Below are 14402 nucleotides of genomic sequence, written 5' to 3'. Positions count from 1 at the left end.
CCTTTCGTATCCTGAAATTTCATGACCTGACAATTCCGTATGTCGAGACGTTGGTAACTAGAGGTACCACTGTACCAGAATGTGTTAGCTAATTCCCCACGTTGTTCCATTTCTGACTTTACCTTGTCGCATAAGTGCACCCACACCAAACCAGAAGCTGTTGAGCAAAGTAAAATTGTTCTGAATCAACGTGGAGGATGGGTTGCACGGATGCGGATTGTACCACTCGTAGGGGGTAAACCTGACGTCAAAAGGATAAAACGCAATAAGTAGAGAGTCGTCTTATATTATATAGTTTCATACGATTACCTGGCGATGACAAAGAGCACGCAGCTTACGCCGGTGCAGGCTAGCAGGACGTACATCCAGATATCAGGCGACAGCGGGTTGAGGAAGGAGAAGACTCCCGGGTTGGTGCCATTAGGCTTGCGGTACAAAATACTGATGCCTAGCGTCATGAATGGTTTGGAGAAGTCAATCACCTTCTCACGCACGTACGTGATGGTCAACGGCGCCACTGCCAGATCGGCCACCTGCGGAGGTAGCAGCTGAGGTCAAAGGTCGCCTCTCTACCAGTCACGAGTTGAATAATAAACTGTCCTGGTGTCTAAAGTCAAGAGTAAGATGACGTCGACGCAAAAACCTAGAGGATTTGGCCAGGTACTCACATGGTCTATGAGCTCTCGTACCATGCCGTTCCACTCGCCCTTGTCATTCTGGGCACCGTACTTCCCGTCGGCCACGAGGCGGACCTCGTAGGTAAAGCCCAGGATGTTGGAGAGCTCCTTCAGGAGGTCCAGGCAGTAACCCTCAAAACGGTCATTTCCACTCAGGTCCTTGTCAGACTTCTTGTGCATCACATATGGGTTCTCCTGTGTGTAAGGGTGCAAAAAAGCATGGTTTTTTTCATAGTTTTTCCTCCCTTATATGCACTTCCACCCATAAGTGGATTTTAAAGGGGGGGCAGCCCCCAACTGGTGGCCGAAAAGTGTCATTGCATGTAATTGACTTTCCTATATACTTGTGGCCTATATCTATCTATCTATATATATCTATATATACCTATATATACCTATATATATATATATATATATATATATATATATATATATATATATATATATATATATATATATATATATATAGTTGTAAAGCAATAAAACTGCAACAAAAATGAATGAAATGAACAAAAAAAACTATTTTTATAATGGGTCGAAATTATTTACAAATGTCCAAATAATAATATGGCCTAAACACAAAAAGAATTGCTTCATCATTTGAGTTTATTTTTGCATTCAAACACTTTTTTTTTTTTTTTTTTTTTTATTGGAGCGACTTTTTTTGTTGTTGAAAAAATATATTTTAATTGAATAATAGAGAAAAATGTCCAAGCCAAAATATGACGAAAACACAAATCGACATTACTTCAATCAAAAAAATTAATCAAAGAAAAATAGCTTTCACATGCATTTTTTTTTTTTAGTTTTTTTTTTTTATTTCATCATTTGAGTTCATTTTGGCATTCAAACAGATTTTTTTGTTTTGTTTTGTTTCTTTGATTGAAGCAAATTTTTGGGGGTTGAAAATATATATTTTAATTGAAGCAACTTTTTTTTTTTTAATTGAATCAACTTTTTTTTTGATTGAATAATAAAGACACAAATCTACCTCCATATGGCTCCGCCCAGGGGATACTATTTTTGACTGGGGTAACTACATTGGCACGACACCAGAGGACATACCAAATTCAATGGATGACGATCTTGGCGAAAAGTATTACCTAAGCTGCCTGATTTAGAATTCCCCTCAAAAATGATGGGAAAGAAAAAACGCTCATTGTCAACTTATTATTATAAATATTCTTGTAAGTTAATTTTATTGCTGACACTGCGTTTTGGGGTCATCAACATGTTGTGCCCCCCTGCCCCAAAAGTCAAACTCCGCCTATGCTTCCACCCTGGTCTATTTGCTCACCAGGATGGTCGTGACAATCAGTGTCCTGTTGGCCAGCGAGTCGGTCACGTTGTTGTTATTCGATGAGGACTTCTCAACCAGGTGCATTCCTTTCATCGAGCTCCACGTGGCGATCTGAAGGGAAGAAAAGTCGATGAAACATCAAATCCATTTGAAGATGCAGTCACTGTTTCTGTGCAAAACAGATTGGCCGTCAATGGCCTCCTATGAGTTAATCACTGTAAATGTGGGTATTTGCCGTCTGCTCACAAGATTGTGAATGAGCGTATGCTGGTGTACTAATCCACTCACGCATAAACGCGGAGTAGATCTCTCGCATGTGACAGCTGGACCCCGAACCCCCACCCTCCCCTTCAGCTGCTAAAGAGCAAAGTCACTGATGCGATAAACACTAAGTACATTAAACAAGCATTCACATGTCATCAAGTCACACTTGACTTTCTAGATGATTCCACGCCATCTGACCAAATGTTGGAATATTACCTCATAGGCTGCCATTGAGGTGTGGCATAAACAAACGTTCATTAGCTGCCATCCCTCCCAGCTCAAATGGCTTGGACGTCTACTAGTGACAAACCCATTTAAATTTATAGTAGAAGGCTGAAGACGGGCAAATAATTAGACAATCACATGTATACACAGTGATCCCTCGCAACTTCGCGCTTCAAACTTCGCAAGATCGGTCCATCACAGATTTTTTTTTTTTCAATTAAAAAATAAATGCAGCATTTTATAGAGGCGTCCCGATCCAATCACGAAGTCTCTCACGCTCGCCCCTGCCGCTTTTCTTGGTCAGGCAGTGCACTGGAGATGCTGATTAAAGTTAGCGTTGATTGACAGACGTTAAGGTTTGATCTTGCCAGAAACACTGGGGAGGCCGAAACTCAAAGCGCCACATGCGTCAATCATCGTTTAACTTGTTCAACAGTTGCTGTGGCAACTCATTGTGGGTAAGTGAGCAGGTTAAGCGGATTTGAGTGAACTCACTCAATGAAGCATTTAATAAAGACATGCATTTTCTATTCTTGTTTAAAAATAATTCAGTGGGCCAGTAACATGTTCGGAACATTTCATATTATTAAACATTTGAAGTGCTTAAAACCATTTATTAAAAAATATATTTCCATAAAGGTTTTTTTTTAAACTATACTTTGGGAAAAAAGTGAAAAAACATGTCTTATATGTATCTCTTTCCAATGCTAAATGTGAATAAATACATTGAAAACTAAAAAAAAAAAATGGGGAGGCGGGGGTGAGGCTTACTTCGCGGTTTTTCACTTATCGCAGCGGGTTCTGGTCCCCATTAACCGCAAAAAACTAGAGATCACTGGGGAAGAATTAGAAAACAAAAGCGTGCTGTGAGCCAATCGGGACAGCCGCTATCACTTGTCGGCCATTTTGTTTCAGTCCCATTCGATAAACATAATATGATTGTAAATAGAACGTGTACTTTGAATTTTCAAAGTTCATTTTCAAACGGCTTGAACGTTCACAATTGTCAGAGATTCGAAATTTACAAAAAGTGACCTGGAATTGAATTTCAAATAACAGGACGTGACACGAAATCAACAGGAAACGACACAGGAATGCATCAAAATCAACAGGAATTGACCTAAATTTTTTGTTTTGTGCTTCACAATCACGTAATTTCTCCAGAAATGGCATTTTAAAAAAAATAAATTTAAATGACTTTAGCACTCGCTGTAGTCTAATCTATTTGAACTGAGAGAGCTAGCAGCAAAAAAACAAAACAAAAAACAACCGTTGCAGTGTGGTTTTTGGCAGCTCTTTCACTTTTCGTCTTAGTCTCTTGGACGATAATATTTAATAGTCTTAGTCCTATTTTAGTGATTTCAAAATATGTTTGTCTTCGTCTAGTTTTACTGCCCGTTAACACAATATTTTCATCTGTAAAATTTGAAAGTTTCACACCAAAAATAAATGAATAAAAAAAGGTTTCCCAAACTATTACTATATTACTATCCCAACTATTTTGAATGAACATTAACAGACGAGCATATAATGTAGCATCTACAAGCACTTACAAATTGATCAAGTGATGATACACACTCAGCAGGAAAACAGTACGTTATTTTCAATTAATTATAACCACCTCTATGCCACAAACTGTATGTAAAAAAAAAAGTTGTCCAAGAGTTTAAGAGGACGCTGGCCATTAGCAATACCCTAATTCTAACGCGAACGTGAATGCTATGCTAACGCTACGAGTTACATTGAGTGTGTGATGATCACTCAGCACAGATGTTTAAAGGCTAAAGCAACATTGCATATTCTCTCTTGCCAAGATAAGAAGACAAATACACACTTACTGTGTGTGTCTCAAAACAAGCTGGGGGGGTAGCAGCACGTCACATGAGTGACACAATCAGACACTGCAACAATGCAGGCTCACAACACATAAATGTCACATGTGACGGAAACTATGGTGCATTTTCGTCTCGTTCTCGTCTCGTCAAACGAAAATTTGCATTTGTGTCGGTATGTTTCAGTCTCCCTAGACACCTTTTTAGCTCGTTATCGTCTCGTCGTCATTATGAAAAAAATTGTTTGTCGACGAAATATTGTCGTTATAGTCATCGTTGACGAAAACAACACTGAACCGGTCACTGACTGCCATCCCTCCCAGTTCAAATGGCTTGGACGTCAATCGCTGTCAACGTCAGCCAATGAGTTCATACAACCCCTAGCAAAAACTATGGAATCACCAGTCTCGGACGAGCACTGACTCAGACATATTATCATGTAGGACAAACTAATAAATTACTTCAAAAGTGCAACTCTTTCGCATTCGGAAACACCAAAAGAAATGAATAAAAAACATTGCGGTGGTCAGTAAATGTTAATTTAATAGAGCAAGTGCAGGGAAATTTATATGGAATCACTCCATTCTGAGGAAAAAAATATGGAATCTTTAGAAACAAACAAATAACAATCCAAACACATCTGTAGTATTTAGTAGCACCACCCCTTGCTTTTATGATAGCTTGCAGTCTCTGAGGCATGGACTTGATGAGTATTCTTCATCAATTTGGTGCCAGCTCTCTTTGATTGCAGTTGCCAGATCATCCTTGCAGATCAGAGCCTTGCTGTGGACCATTTTTTTCAATTTCCACCACAGGTTATCAATACGGTTGAGATCTGGGCTATTTGCAGGCCATGACATTGACTGGATGAGTCTTTCTCCAAGGAATACTTTAACAGTTTTAGCTCTGTGGTATGATGCATTGTCGTCTTGGAAAATGACAAGGATATTTTCAATTGAAGGGATAAGAAAGCTGTCTAAAATTTCAAAGTAAACTTGTGCATTTATTGAAAATTTAACCACAGCCATCTCCCCAGTACCTTTGCCTGACATGCAGCCTCATATCCTCAAGGACTGAGGGAATTTTGATGTCTTCTTCAGGCAGTAATCTTTGTAAATCTCACTGGAACAGCACCAAACAAAAGTTCCAGCATCATCACCTTGTCAAGAGTCAAGAATCTGCATTGGACAAGGTGCCAAGAGTCAGGAATCTGCATTGGATTCCATATATTTTTCCTCAGAATGGAGTGATTCCATATAAAGTTGTGGTCAAAAGTTTACATACACTTGTGAAGAACATAATGTCATGGCTCTCTTGAGTTTCCAGTTATTTCTACAACTCTGATTTTTCTCCGATAGAGTGATTGGAACAGATACTTCTTTGTCACAAAAAACATTCATGAAGTTTGGTTCTTTTATGACTTTATTATGGGTTAACAGAAAAAGTGATCAAATCTGCTGGGTCAAAAATATACATACATGGATCTGAAAAAGCGAATCATTGACTTGAACAAGTCAGGAAAGTCACTTGGAGCCATTTCAAAGCAGCTGCAGGTCCCAAGAGCAACAGTGCAAACAATTGTTTGTAAATATAAAGTGCATGGCACTGTTTTGTCACTGCCACGATCAGGAAGAAAAACGCAAGCTATCACCTGCTGCTGAGAGAAAATTGGTCAGGAGGGTGAAGATTCAACCGAGAATCACCAAAAAGCAGATCTGCCAAGAATTAGAAGCTGCTGGAACACAGGTGTCGGTGTCCACAGTCATGCGTATTTTGCATCTCCATGGACTGAGAGGCTGCCATGAAAGAAGGAAGCCCTTGCTCCAAAAGCGGCACCTTAAGGCTCGACTTAAGATTGCTGCTGATCACATGGACAAAGATAAGACCTTCTGGAGGAAAGTTCTGTGGTTAGACGAAACAAAAATCAAGCTGTTTGGCCACAATGCCCAGCAATATGTTTGGAGGAGAAAAGGTGAGGCCTTTAACCCCAAGTACACCATGCCTACCATCAAGCACGGTAGTGGTAGTATTATGCTGTGGGGCTGTTTTTCAGCCAATGGAACTGGTGCTTTACAGAGAGTAAATGGGATAATGAAGAAGGAGGATTACCTTCAAATTCTTCAAGATAACCTAACGTCATCAGCCCGAAGATTGGGTCTTGGGCGCAGTTGGGTGTTCCAACAGGACAATGACCCCAAACACACATCAAAAGTGGTAATGGAATGGCTAAATCAGGCTAGAATTAAGGTTTTCGAATGGCTTTCCCAAAGTCCTGACTTAAACCCCATTGAGAACTTGTGGACAATGCTGAAGAAACAAGTCCATGTCAGAAAGCCATCAAATTTAACTGAACTGCACCAATTCTGTCATGAGGAGTGGTCAAAGATTCAACCAGAAGCTTGCCAGAAGCTTGTGGATGGCTACCAAAAGCGCCTAATTGAAGTGAAAATGGCCATGGGACATGTTACCAAATATTAGCGCTGCTGTATGTATATTTTTGACCCAGCAGATTTGATCACTTTTTTCTGTTCACCCATAATAAAGTCATAAAAGAACCAAACTTCATGAGTGTTTTTTGTGACAAAGAAGTATCTGTTCCAATCACTCTATCAGAGAAAAATCAGAGTTGTAGAAATAACTGGAATCTCAAGAGAGCCATGACATTATGTTCTTCACAAGTGTATGTAAACTTTTGACCACAACTGTATATTTCCTTGCACTTGCTCTATAAAATTAACATTTACTGACCAACCCAATGTTTTTTATTCATTTCTTTTTGTGTTTCTGAATGCGAAAGAGTAGCACTTTTGAACTAATTCTTTTTTTTTTTTTTTTTAAAGCTTTTTACCTGAGTTTGTTCTACATGATAAAATGCCTGAGTGAGTGCTCGTCCGAGACTGGTGGTTCCATACTTTTTGCTAGGGGTTGTATTTTCCGAACACTTATCACTTGCTGTTGATTTCCCAAGACTTCAATCTCTAAAGTAAAGGAAAATCTGGAAACACCTTAATCCATCTTTTGGTGAGGCGACTTCCACCCTCCAAGACACCCTGCATGGAATAGACAAAATTGGTGACATGGTTTTATCACCTTGTAATGCATGATGGGAGCAGCTGGGAGCACTAACCCTGGAGCTACCGTCCTCTTTCAGGCTGATAATGTCCAAGTCGAACTCCCGTCGCAGGCCGTCGCTCTTGTTGAGGACGATGTGGCCTGTCAGTCCGTCCCACTGTGCCTACCAGACGGACGTGAAATTTAACTCATTCGCTTCCATTGCGATGAATTCACTTTTCAGTACGCTACCTCTTTAAAAAGATTCATGTATCGAGGTCCAAATCGCCAGGGCTTGTGTCTGTGACATTGCAAAGAGCCAACAGTCATCTGAGTGGCACGCTGCGATGCCACGGACACCAGGAAGACGGCGTCGTACATCAGAGCCGCATCGGTCTACGACACGGACAGCAGGTTTGCGATTCACCGCATTGTTTTTTTAATTGCGTTTTCTTACAGTCATGACGCCATCCATGAGGCCGCCGTCCTGCTTGGGGCCCTGTACCCTCTCCGTTGCCCACTTGTCCAGAGTGGAGGCCACCTGAGGATCATCGATGTTGAGCAGCCTGAAACCCGTCATGTTGACCCCGCTGTAACGGTATGGTTCCAGGTCCAATGCAAACAAGTCCTTGCACCCGGTAGGAAGTGTTACAATCATTTAGTCCACGTTTAAGTCTTTTGGTGCCATTGATGATGATGGACGTCCAATCTTGTGGCGCTTAAAAGCTAAATTGAAACTAGATAGGCCTGATCAACAGGGGTGAAAGTGGCTAGAATTTCTTGCCGGAACTCCCCGACGTGAAGTTCGCCACGGAGCCAGAAATTGTATTTATTTATTTATTTATTTATTTATTTATTTATTTATTTGGGGGGGTGGGGGGGTCAAACCCACTAAAACTACTGAAATGCTAAGAAAACTTTTTTGGTACAGTTATTTCTAAAACACACACAAAAACTGATTTTTATTCAAAATTGTATTTTTTTCAATGATTTGCAAAATAAAATGTTGCATTGCCCTTTTTTTTGTTGCATCAATTCCAAAAACTTTTTTTTTGCTGTTCCAGAAAACATGTACATTTGAACCAATCTAACCATCTCTGTTGATCACATGTCAGTATGTCAGCCAATTGAACAGATAAATGAGTCCAGGCGTTTTGCTTTGCATTCGCAAATTGACGTGACTCATCATCCGACTCAGATAATTGCAGCAGATGGGGAAACTTCCATGCCGTCCGTGGAATAAAATAAATAAAAAATATCGGTGGAAACGGATTACGCTACACAAGCACTTTATTATGCTTGTTAACACTTGCGTATGTGAATCTGATGTTGGAAGATTGTTTTCTTCTTGGAGATGAAATGCATGTGTGGCAGCTTAGCATTTTTTTTTTTTACATTTGCCGTCATATTTTTTGGATCAAAGCACCGTGTACCGGAACAGCATTCCGGCCCTGACTCTTATACCGGAACTGTGTTCCTGCCCTGAATCTTATACCGGAACTGTGTTCCTGCCCTGAATCTTATACCGGAACTGCGTTCCTGACCGTTCTGGCCCACTTTCACCCCTGCTGATCACTATTGGAAAAACTGACATTGCGACTTTTGGGAGGTTTGCAATATCAAAACTAGAAGAATTTGAATAGATCTGTATGGGAAGACTGGTTGACTCAGCATGGCCACATTGTATTCATATAATACCGCTTATTCCAGGCTAAGAGGGTTCATTTGTGAATAATGATGATTGCTAATTATAACAGGCAGAAGTGGGTAGTTACGCATTAGAGAGAGAGAGGGGGTCGTCTTATATTCGCGGTCTAGACATTATACCCATTCCCGACGCTAGATGGCGCCAGATATCATTGAAGTGATGTTCTGTCATGGCAAATCTCAGCTACTCTCCCCATTCACGACGCTAGATGGTGCCAGATATCATTGTAGTGATGTTCTGTAATGACAGATCTCAGCTACTCTCAAGTTTAACCAGTTTGCATTATTTTATTGCAATGTTTTTCCTTATTCAGATTTGTTTCAATACTACAGTTAGACTTCACTTTGATGGTTAATGCAGTTATTGCAATTTTGTTGTTTTATCACATTAGATTGGTTTATTTACATTTCAAAAACCAGAAGCTATTCATTTACGAATGTGATTGCACTTTAGTTTACATATTTAAATGTTCAGATATTAAGATTTGAAAGAGGCAAAATAACATGCTTTTTCTCTCAAATATATTGCTATAATCATTTGTTTCGGATGTACTTTAATTATTTTCTGTATAAAAGTTAATTTGGTGTTCAAAAAGTCTTTTTTCAAACTTGAGTCTTGAAAAAGAGGGGGTCGTCTTATAATCAGGGCCGTCCTATATTCGGGCCAATACGGTACTTCTAAGAGTAGTTTTACTACGCCATACTTTTTACTTTTACTTGAGTAGATTCATGAAGAGGAAATGCTTACTCTGCTACTTTAGGCTACACTATTCGTTACATTATTTCCTCTTTGTTCTACATACAACATTTTTGCCAGAAATGCCAACATTAGCTCCATCGGTTTCACCAATGAGACGACAATAATCATTACTCCATTATACCAAACAGACTCAAGCTTGCCGTTTTTCTCTAACTTCAGCCTGTTGAATCACGTCTTCTTTAAAGCACCATAAAACATTTAAGTATTTACTGTATGTGCTGAGAAAATCTTGATCCGGACCACAACTTTTACAATAACATCTCGAATAACTGTTAATACTACACATCAGACCAGTATAACAACTCCATGGATTTGGACGGTAAGCTAAAACTAATTCATTTCAACAGAAGAAGTCTCTACAAGAACTTCGAACACATTGAGGATTATCTACAAAGTTTCGATAACAAGTTTGATGTCATTGCTGTTTCAGAAACCTAGATAAAAGATATCAAAGGCTCTGACTTTAACTTGCATGGATATAACATGGCACAAACGAATCGGACATCTAAGGGGGGCGGGGGGTGTTGCCTTGTTTGTTAAGGAAATTTTTAAGTTTGATATCCTACACGATATGTCAACTAGGATTGAAGATCTCATGGAATGTATTACAATTGAGCTCCTTATCCCCAAAAGTAAAAGCATAATTATCAGCTGTGTTTACCGAGCTCCGGACTCAAATGTCCAGCTCTTCACTGAGTGTATGGAAAAGATTCCATTTAAAGCAGGGGTGCCTAAACTTTTTGTAAAGGGGGCCAGATTTGGTGTGGTAAAAATGTGGGGGGCCGACCTTGGCTGACGTCCTTTACGTAGAACAATATATTTAAGCAAATTTTAGCAAGCCATTCTGTGTGTCACATTTGCTTTATTATTTTTTTTAAATAATAATTTCAACAATCTCGGAACTAGCCTTTGTGGTGTTCTGTTCAGTCTCTCGGGCTCTTGCGAAATACTGCTACTGTGAAATTAAACTAGATTCAAGTTGCTTCAATTTCTTGCTGAGTATCTTCCCTGTAATCTTGTCGTACATGTCAGCGTGTCTTTTTTGGTAATATCGCCTCACATTGAAGTCTTTAAAAATAGCGACTGTCTCTTTGCAAATGAGGCAGGCACAGTTGTTGCGTATTTTAGTGAAGAAATAGCCCAATTTCCAACTATCCTTGAAGCGTCGGCCGTCGCAGTCAACTTTCTTTTTTTTTGTTGACTGTCGCCATTTTAGAAAATTGGAAGTAAAGGGTTACACAGGGAAATTTTGCTTCGAGTGCTGCTGCCTTTCGGTGGGTAAATGAGGAGCAGCATTTAGTGTGTGAACTACTTCATATGCTGGTAGCAGTACTGCTGACTGATTTATTAAGTCTCTGTGCGGGCCAGACGTTATTGATTTTATGACAGGGGCTGGGGGCCGGATGAAATTTGTCCACGGGCCGCATTTGGCCCCCGGGCCGGACTTTGGACATGTCTGGTTTAAAGCGAATAATAAGCATGTCTTTTGTTGTGTGGACATCAATCTAGATTTATTCAACCCCATGAATAATTCGCAGATTGATGATTTTGTCGCCACCTTGTACTCCACAACGCGCCATTCAGATCACACACAAATGAGCTCTACATCAAATCCAAGCTTTTAAAATTTTATGATTTGATACACTTCAAAACTGTTCAGATGATGTACAAGGCCCACTCAAATTGTCTTCCGTCTAACCTTCAAATTCGATTCCAAGTGAGGGAATCCAATTATGACTTGAGCGTGAGCAGATTGTTTACTTATCGTAAAGTTAGAACTACCTTAAAATCATTTTCGGTCACAAACATTGGCACTCGCCTCTGGAATGCCATTGACCCAGCACTGACCAGCAATGGATCACTGGCTGCCTTCAACAGGACATACAAAGACAGTCTTCTGAGTCGCTACCATGAATAACCTCAATACTATAACACTACTACCACACACACAGACACAACATAGTGTTTCCACAACAAATAAATTATAGGAATGTCAGGGACAAAGATAAAGTCACAACATTGCTTATATGTGCATGCTGCCCACTGATCTGAACTGTAACATTTGTATACAATGGAGTTGCTAAACTGGTTGCTGAGAAAAAAACAAAAACGAAAAGCTGCTCATGTAATGCAATGTACAATGCCTAGTCTACCATGTATTGATTGTGCGTCCTTGGCTGCAGGGGACGGGACTTGATAAGCATATGCTTCTCCCGTCAGCCCTTGTCTTTTCTTCGGGTTTTGTTTTTTCGGGTTACTCATACCACATCTTGCAACTGTCAATGATACCGATGATGATGACAATAATTTTTTTTTTTTTTTTTTTAAATACCATTAAAAAAAAAAAATCAAACATTATAAGCAGTTACTTACAGTCTTAATCAATACTTACTTACTTACTCTATTAATTTGTTCTAGAATACTTTTTTTTTTTTTTTGAGGCCTACCTTTACTTGAATCATATTATTTTGAAGCAACACTACCCTTACTCGACTACAATTTTTGGCTACTCTACCCACCTCTGATAAAAGGGATCCAGGAGGCCATGTCTCTGCACACTTGTTGCTTTTATGAAGCAAAAAACAAGCAAAAAAATTTACACGTCCTGTGATGGGACTATTGCGCATGTACACATTGCGATGGCGATGTTGAAACGATCTATTGTGCAGGCCCACTTGTAGATGTCCTATCCATTTGAACTATAAGGGCTACCACATGCACATTCGTTCATGTCTATCATCATCAATGGCAGCCAGTGACTTTAAGTCGGTACTTACCAAAGTGGTGAAGAAGAAGTGGTAGTACTCTGTCATCATTCCCATGGATGAAAGCTGTCATTTTGCAGGAAATAAAGATAGAAATATTCAGTATATAATATAGTACAGATATCGAACAGTTTCCTATAATGCTGGTACTGCGATTATACGAAATATGGTAAACAGCAAATAAATCAATGATCCTATTACCCATTACTGTAGAGATGAATGTGTAGCAAAAAATGCAAAGTAACTACTTTGTTTCTTTGTTTGTTTGTTTCTCTTCCTTTCTTTCTTTCTTTCTTTCTTTCTTTCTTTCTTTCTTTCTTTCTTTCTTTCTTTCTTTCTTTCTTTCTTTCTTTCTTTCTTTCTTTCTTTCTTTCTGTTCTTTAATAGAGGAGAAAACCATCAATTAAGGCCAATATTTCCAAGAATTAGGCAAAATTTTAGCCAATCAAATGCGAGTACTTGGTAAATGGTGTTATACTTATATAGCGCTTTTCCACCTTTCAAGGCGCTCAAAGCGCTTTACACTATCTCACTATTCACCTACTGGTGACGCAGCACCAGGAGCAACATGGGGTTCAGTATCTTGCTCAAGGATACTTAGGCGAGTTCATCAGGGCAAAGAATCGAACCCACAACCTCTGGGTTGGGGGACAACTACTCTACCACTGAGCCACGCCACCCCAGTACTTAAGGATACAACCAAAATTTCCCTCAGCTATTGTGATGGCATAGTTGTTTACACATCTGTAGTTGCATATACACTGTTTTTGTTCAAACAAAAACGATATACAAGAAAAACGATATAAAGAAAACAATATGGCAGTGTCAACACCAACATGCTCAGCTTTCGGCTGTACCAGGAGAACGAAGGGTGAACACAATTAAAAGCAATTTCGCAAGCTTAACGCTTTCGTCTGTCTCCAAAATGGAAAAAAAGGGAAAAAACGCAACCCCAGAAGATGTAGCTCGACCAATCACACGCCCCTTACCCCTAGACGAGTGGTTCTTAACCTTGCTAAAGTCACTGAACCCCATGAGTTTCACACTTACATTACCCGAACCAATTTTTTTTTCCAGATTAAAATTGGATATATCTAAGGTAGCAAGCTAAACCCTGCGTGAATTTCCATTCAAATTTCTTCTCATATAGATAGCATGTTTTTAAACAGGCCAAAATGTATGTTTTTATCATTATTTTTTATCTTCAATCACATCCTCGCCTGAGATATTATTTTCATGACGGAAAATGTGACGCAAATAATATTATTATTTTTTAAAATGTTAAACGCAGTGCACGTTACATGTAGGTCTCTTGTACTTCCTCATACCAAGTGAGAGTCAACCTTCCACTGAGCAAACCAGTTTCTCCTCCCATCAGATAGAGGACTAGCAGTTAAAATAATTGGAATAAAACCTGTAAATTGGAGACTAACCAATCCAAAACCTGGATTTAGTCGGCGTCCAAAAATAGAGCCCTGAGTGTCTTAACCTTCAACGAACCCCATAGGCTGACTCACCGAACCCCTGGGGTTCGATCGAACCCTGGTTAAGAACCACTGCCTTAGACTAAACATGACTAACTTACATAACTAAAAACTCACCGAGCCCTTATCATAACTAAAAACTCTACCTCGTCTAACCATAACTGGTAAAGCTGACTTTTAGTCGGTTTTAGTTACAGTGGGGCAAATAAATATTTAGTCAACCACCAATTGTGCAAGTTCTACTTGAAAAGATTAGAGAGGCCTGTAATTGTCAACGTGGGTAAACCTCAAATATGAGAGACACATTGTTTGATTTTTAAAGAATTTATTTCCAAAT

General features: G+C 39.4%; 1 protein-coding gene across 3 annotated transcripts in view; it reads right to left on the bottom strand.

Annotated features, from left to right (window-relative positions):
• Window positions 1-14402, bottom strand: part of LOC130906445 (glutamate receptor ionotropic, kainate 1-like) — a 34206-nt gene that overhangs the window by 14765 nt on the left and 5039 nt on the right. For 2 of the 3 annotated variants that reach the window (XM_057820801.1, XM_057820802.1), the window contains exons 5-13: window positions 12594-12647; window positions 7807-7977; window positions 7602-7745; window positions 7426-7533; window positions 7304-7348; window positions 1975-2088; window positions 669-872; window positions 310-533; window positions 123-241 (exon numbers count right to left, since the gene is read on the bottom strand). In XM_057820801.1, coding sequence (XP_057676784.1) covers window positions 123-241; window positions 310-533; window positions 669-872; window positions 1975-2088; window positions 7304-7348; window positions 7426-7533; window positions 7602-7745; window positions 7807-7977; window positions 12594-12647 — 1183 coding nt within the window. The remainder of the gene's footprint in view (window positions 1-122; window positions 242-309; window positions 534-668; window positions 873-1974; window positions 2089-7303; window positions 7349-7425; window positions 7534-7601; window positions 7746-7806; window positions 7978-12593; window positions 12648-14402) is intronic. The other variant, XM_057820803.1, reaches the window with a different exon arrangement.

Source organism: Corythoichthys intestinalis, chromosome 18, assembly GCF_030265065.1.
Source record: "Corythoichthys intestinalis isolate RoL2023-P3 chromosome 18, ASM3026506v1, whole genome shotgun sequence".
Classification (NCBI taxonomy): domain Eukaryota; kingdom Metazoa; phylum Chordata; class Actinopteri; order Syngnathiformes; family Syngnathidae; genus Corythoichthys; species Corythoichthys intestinalis.
This window is presented reverse-complemented; position numbering and strand designations above follow the sequence as displayed.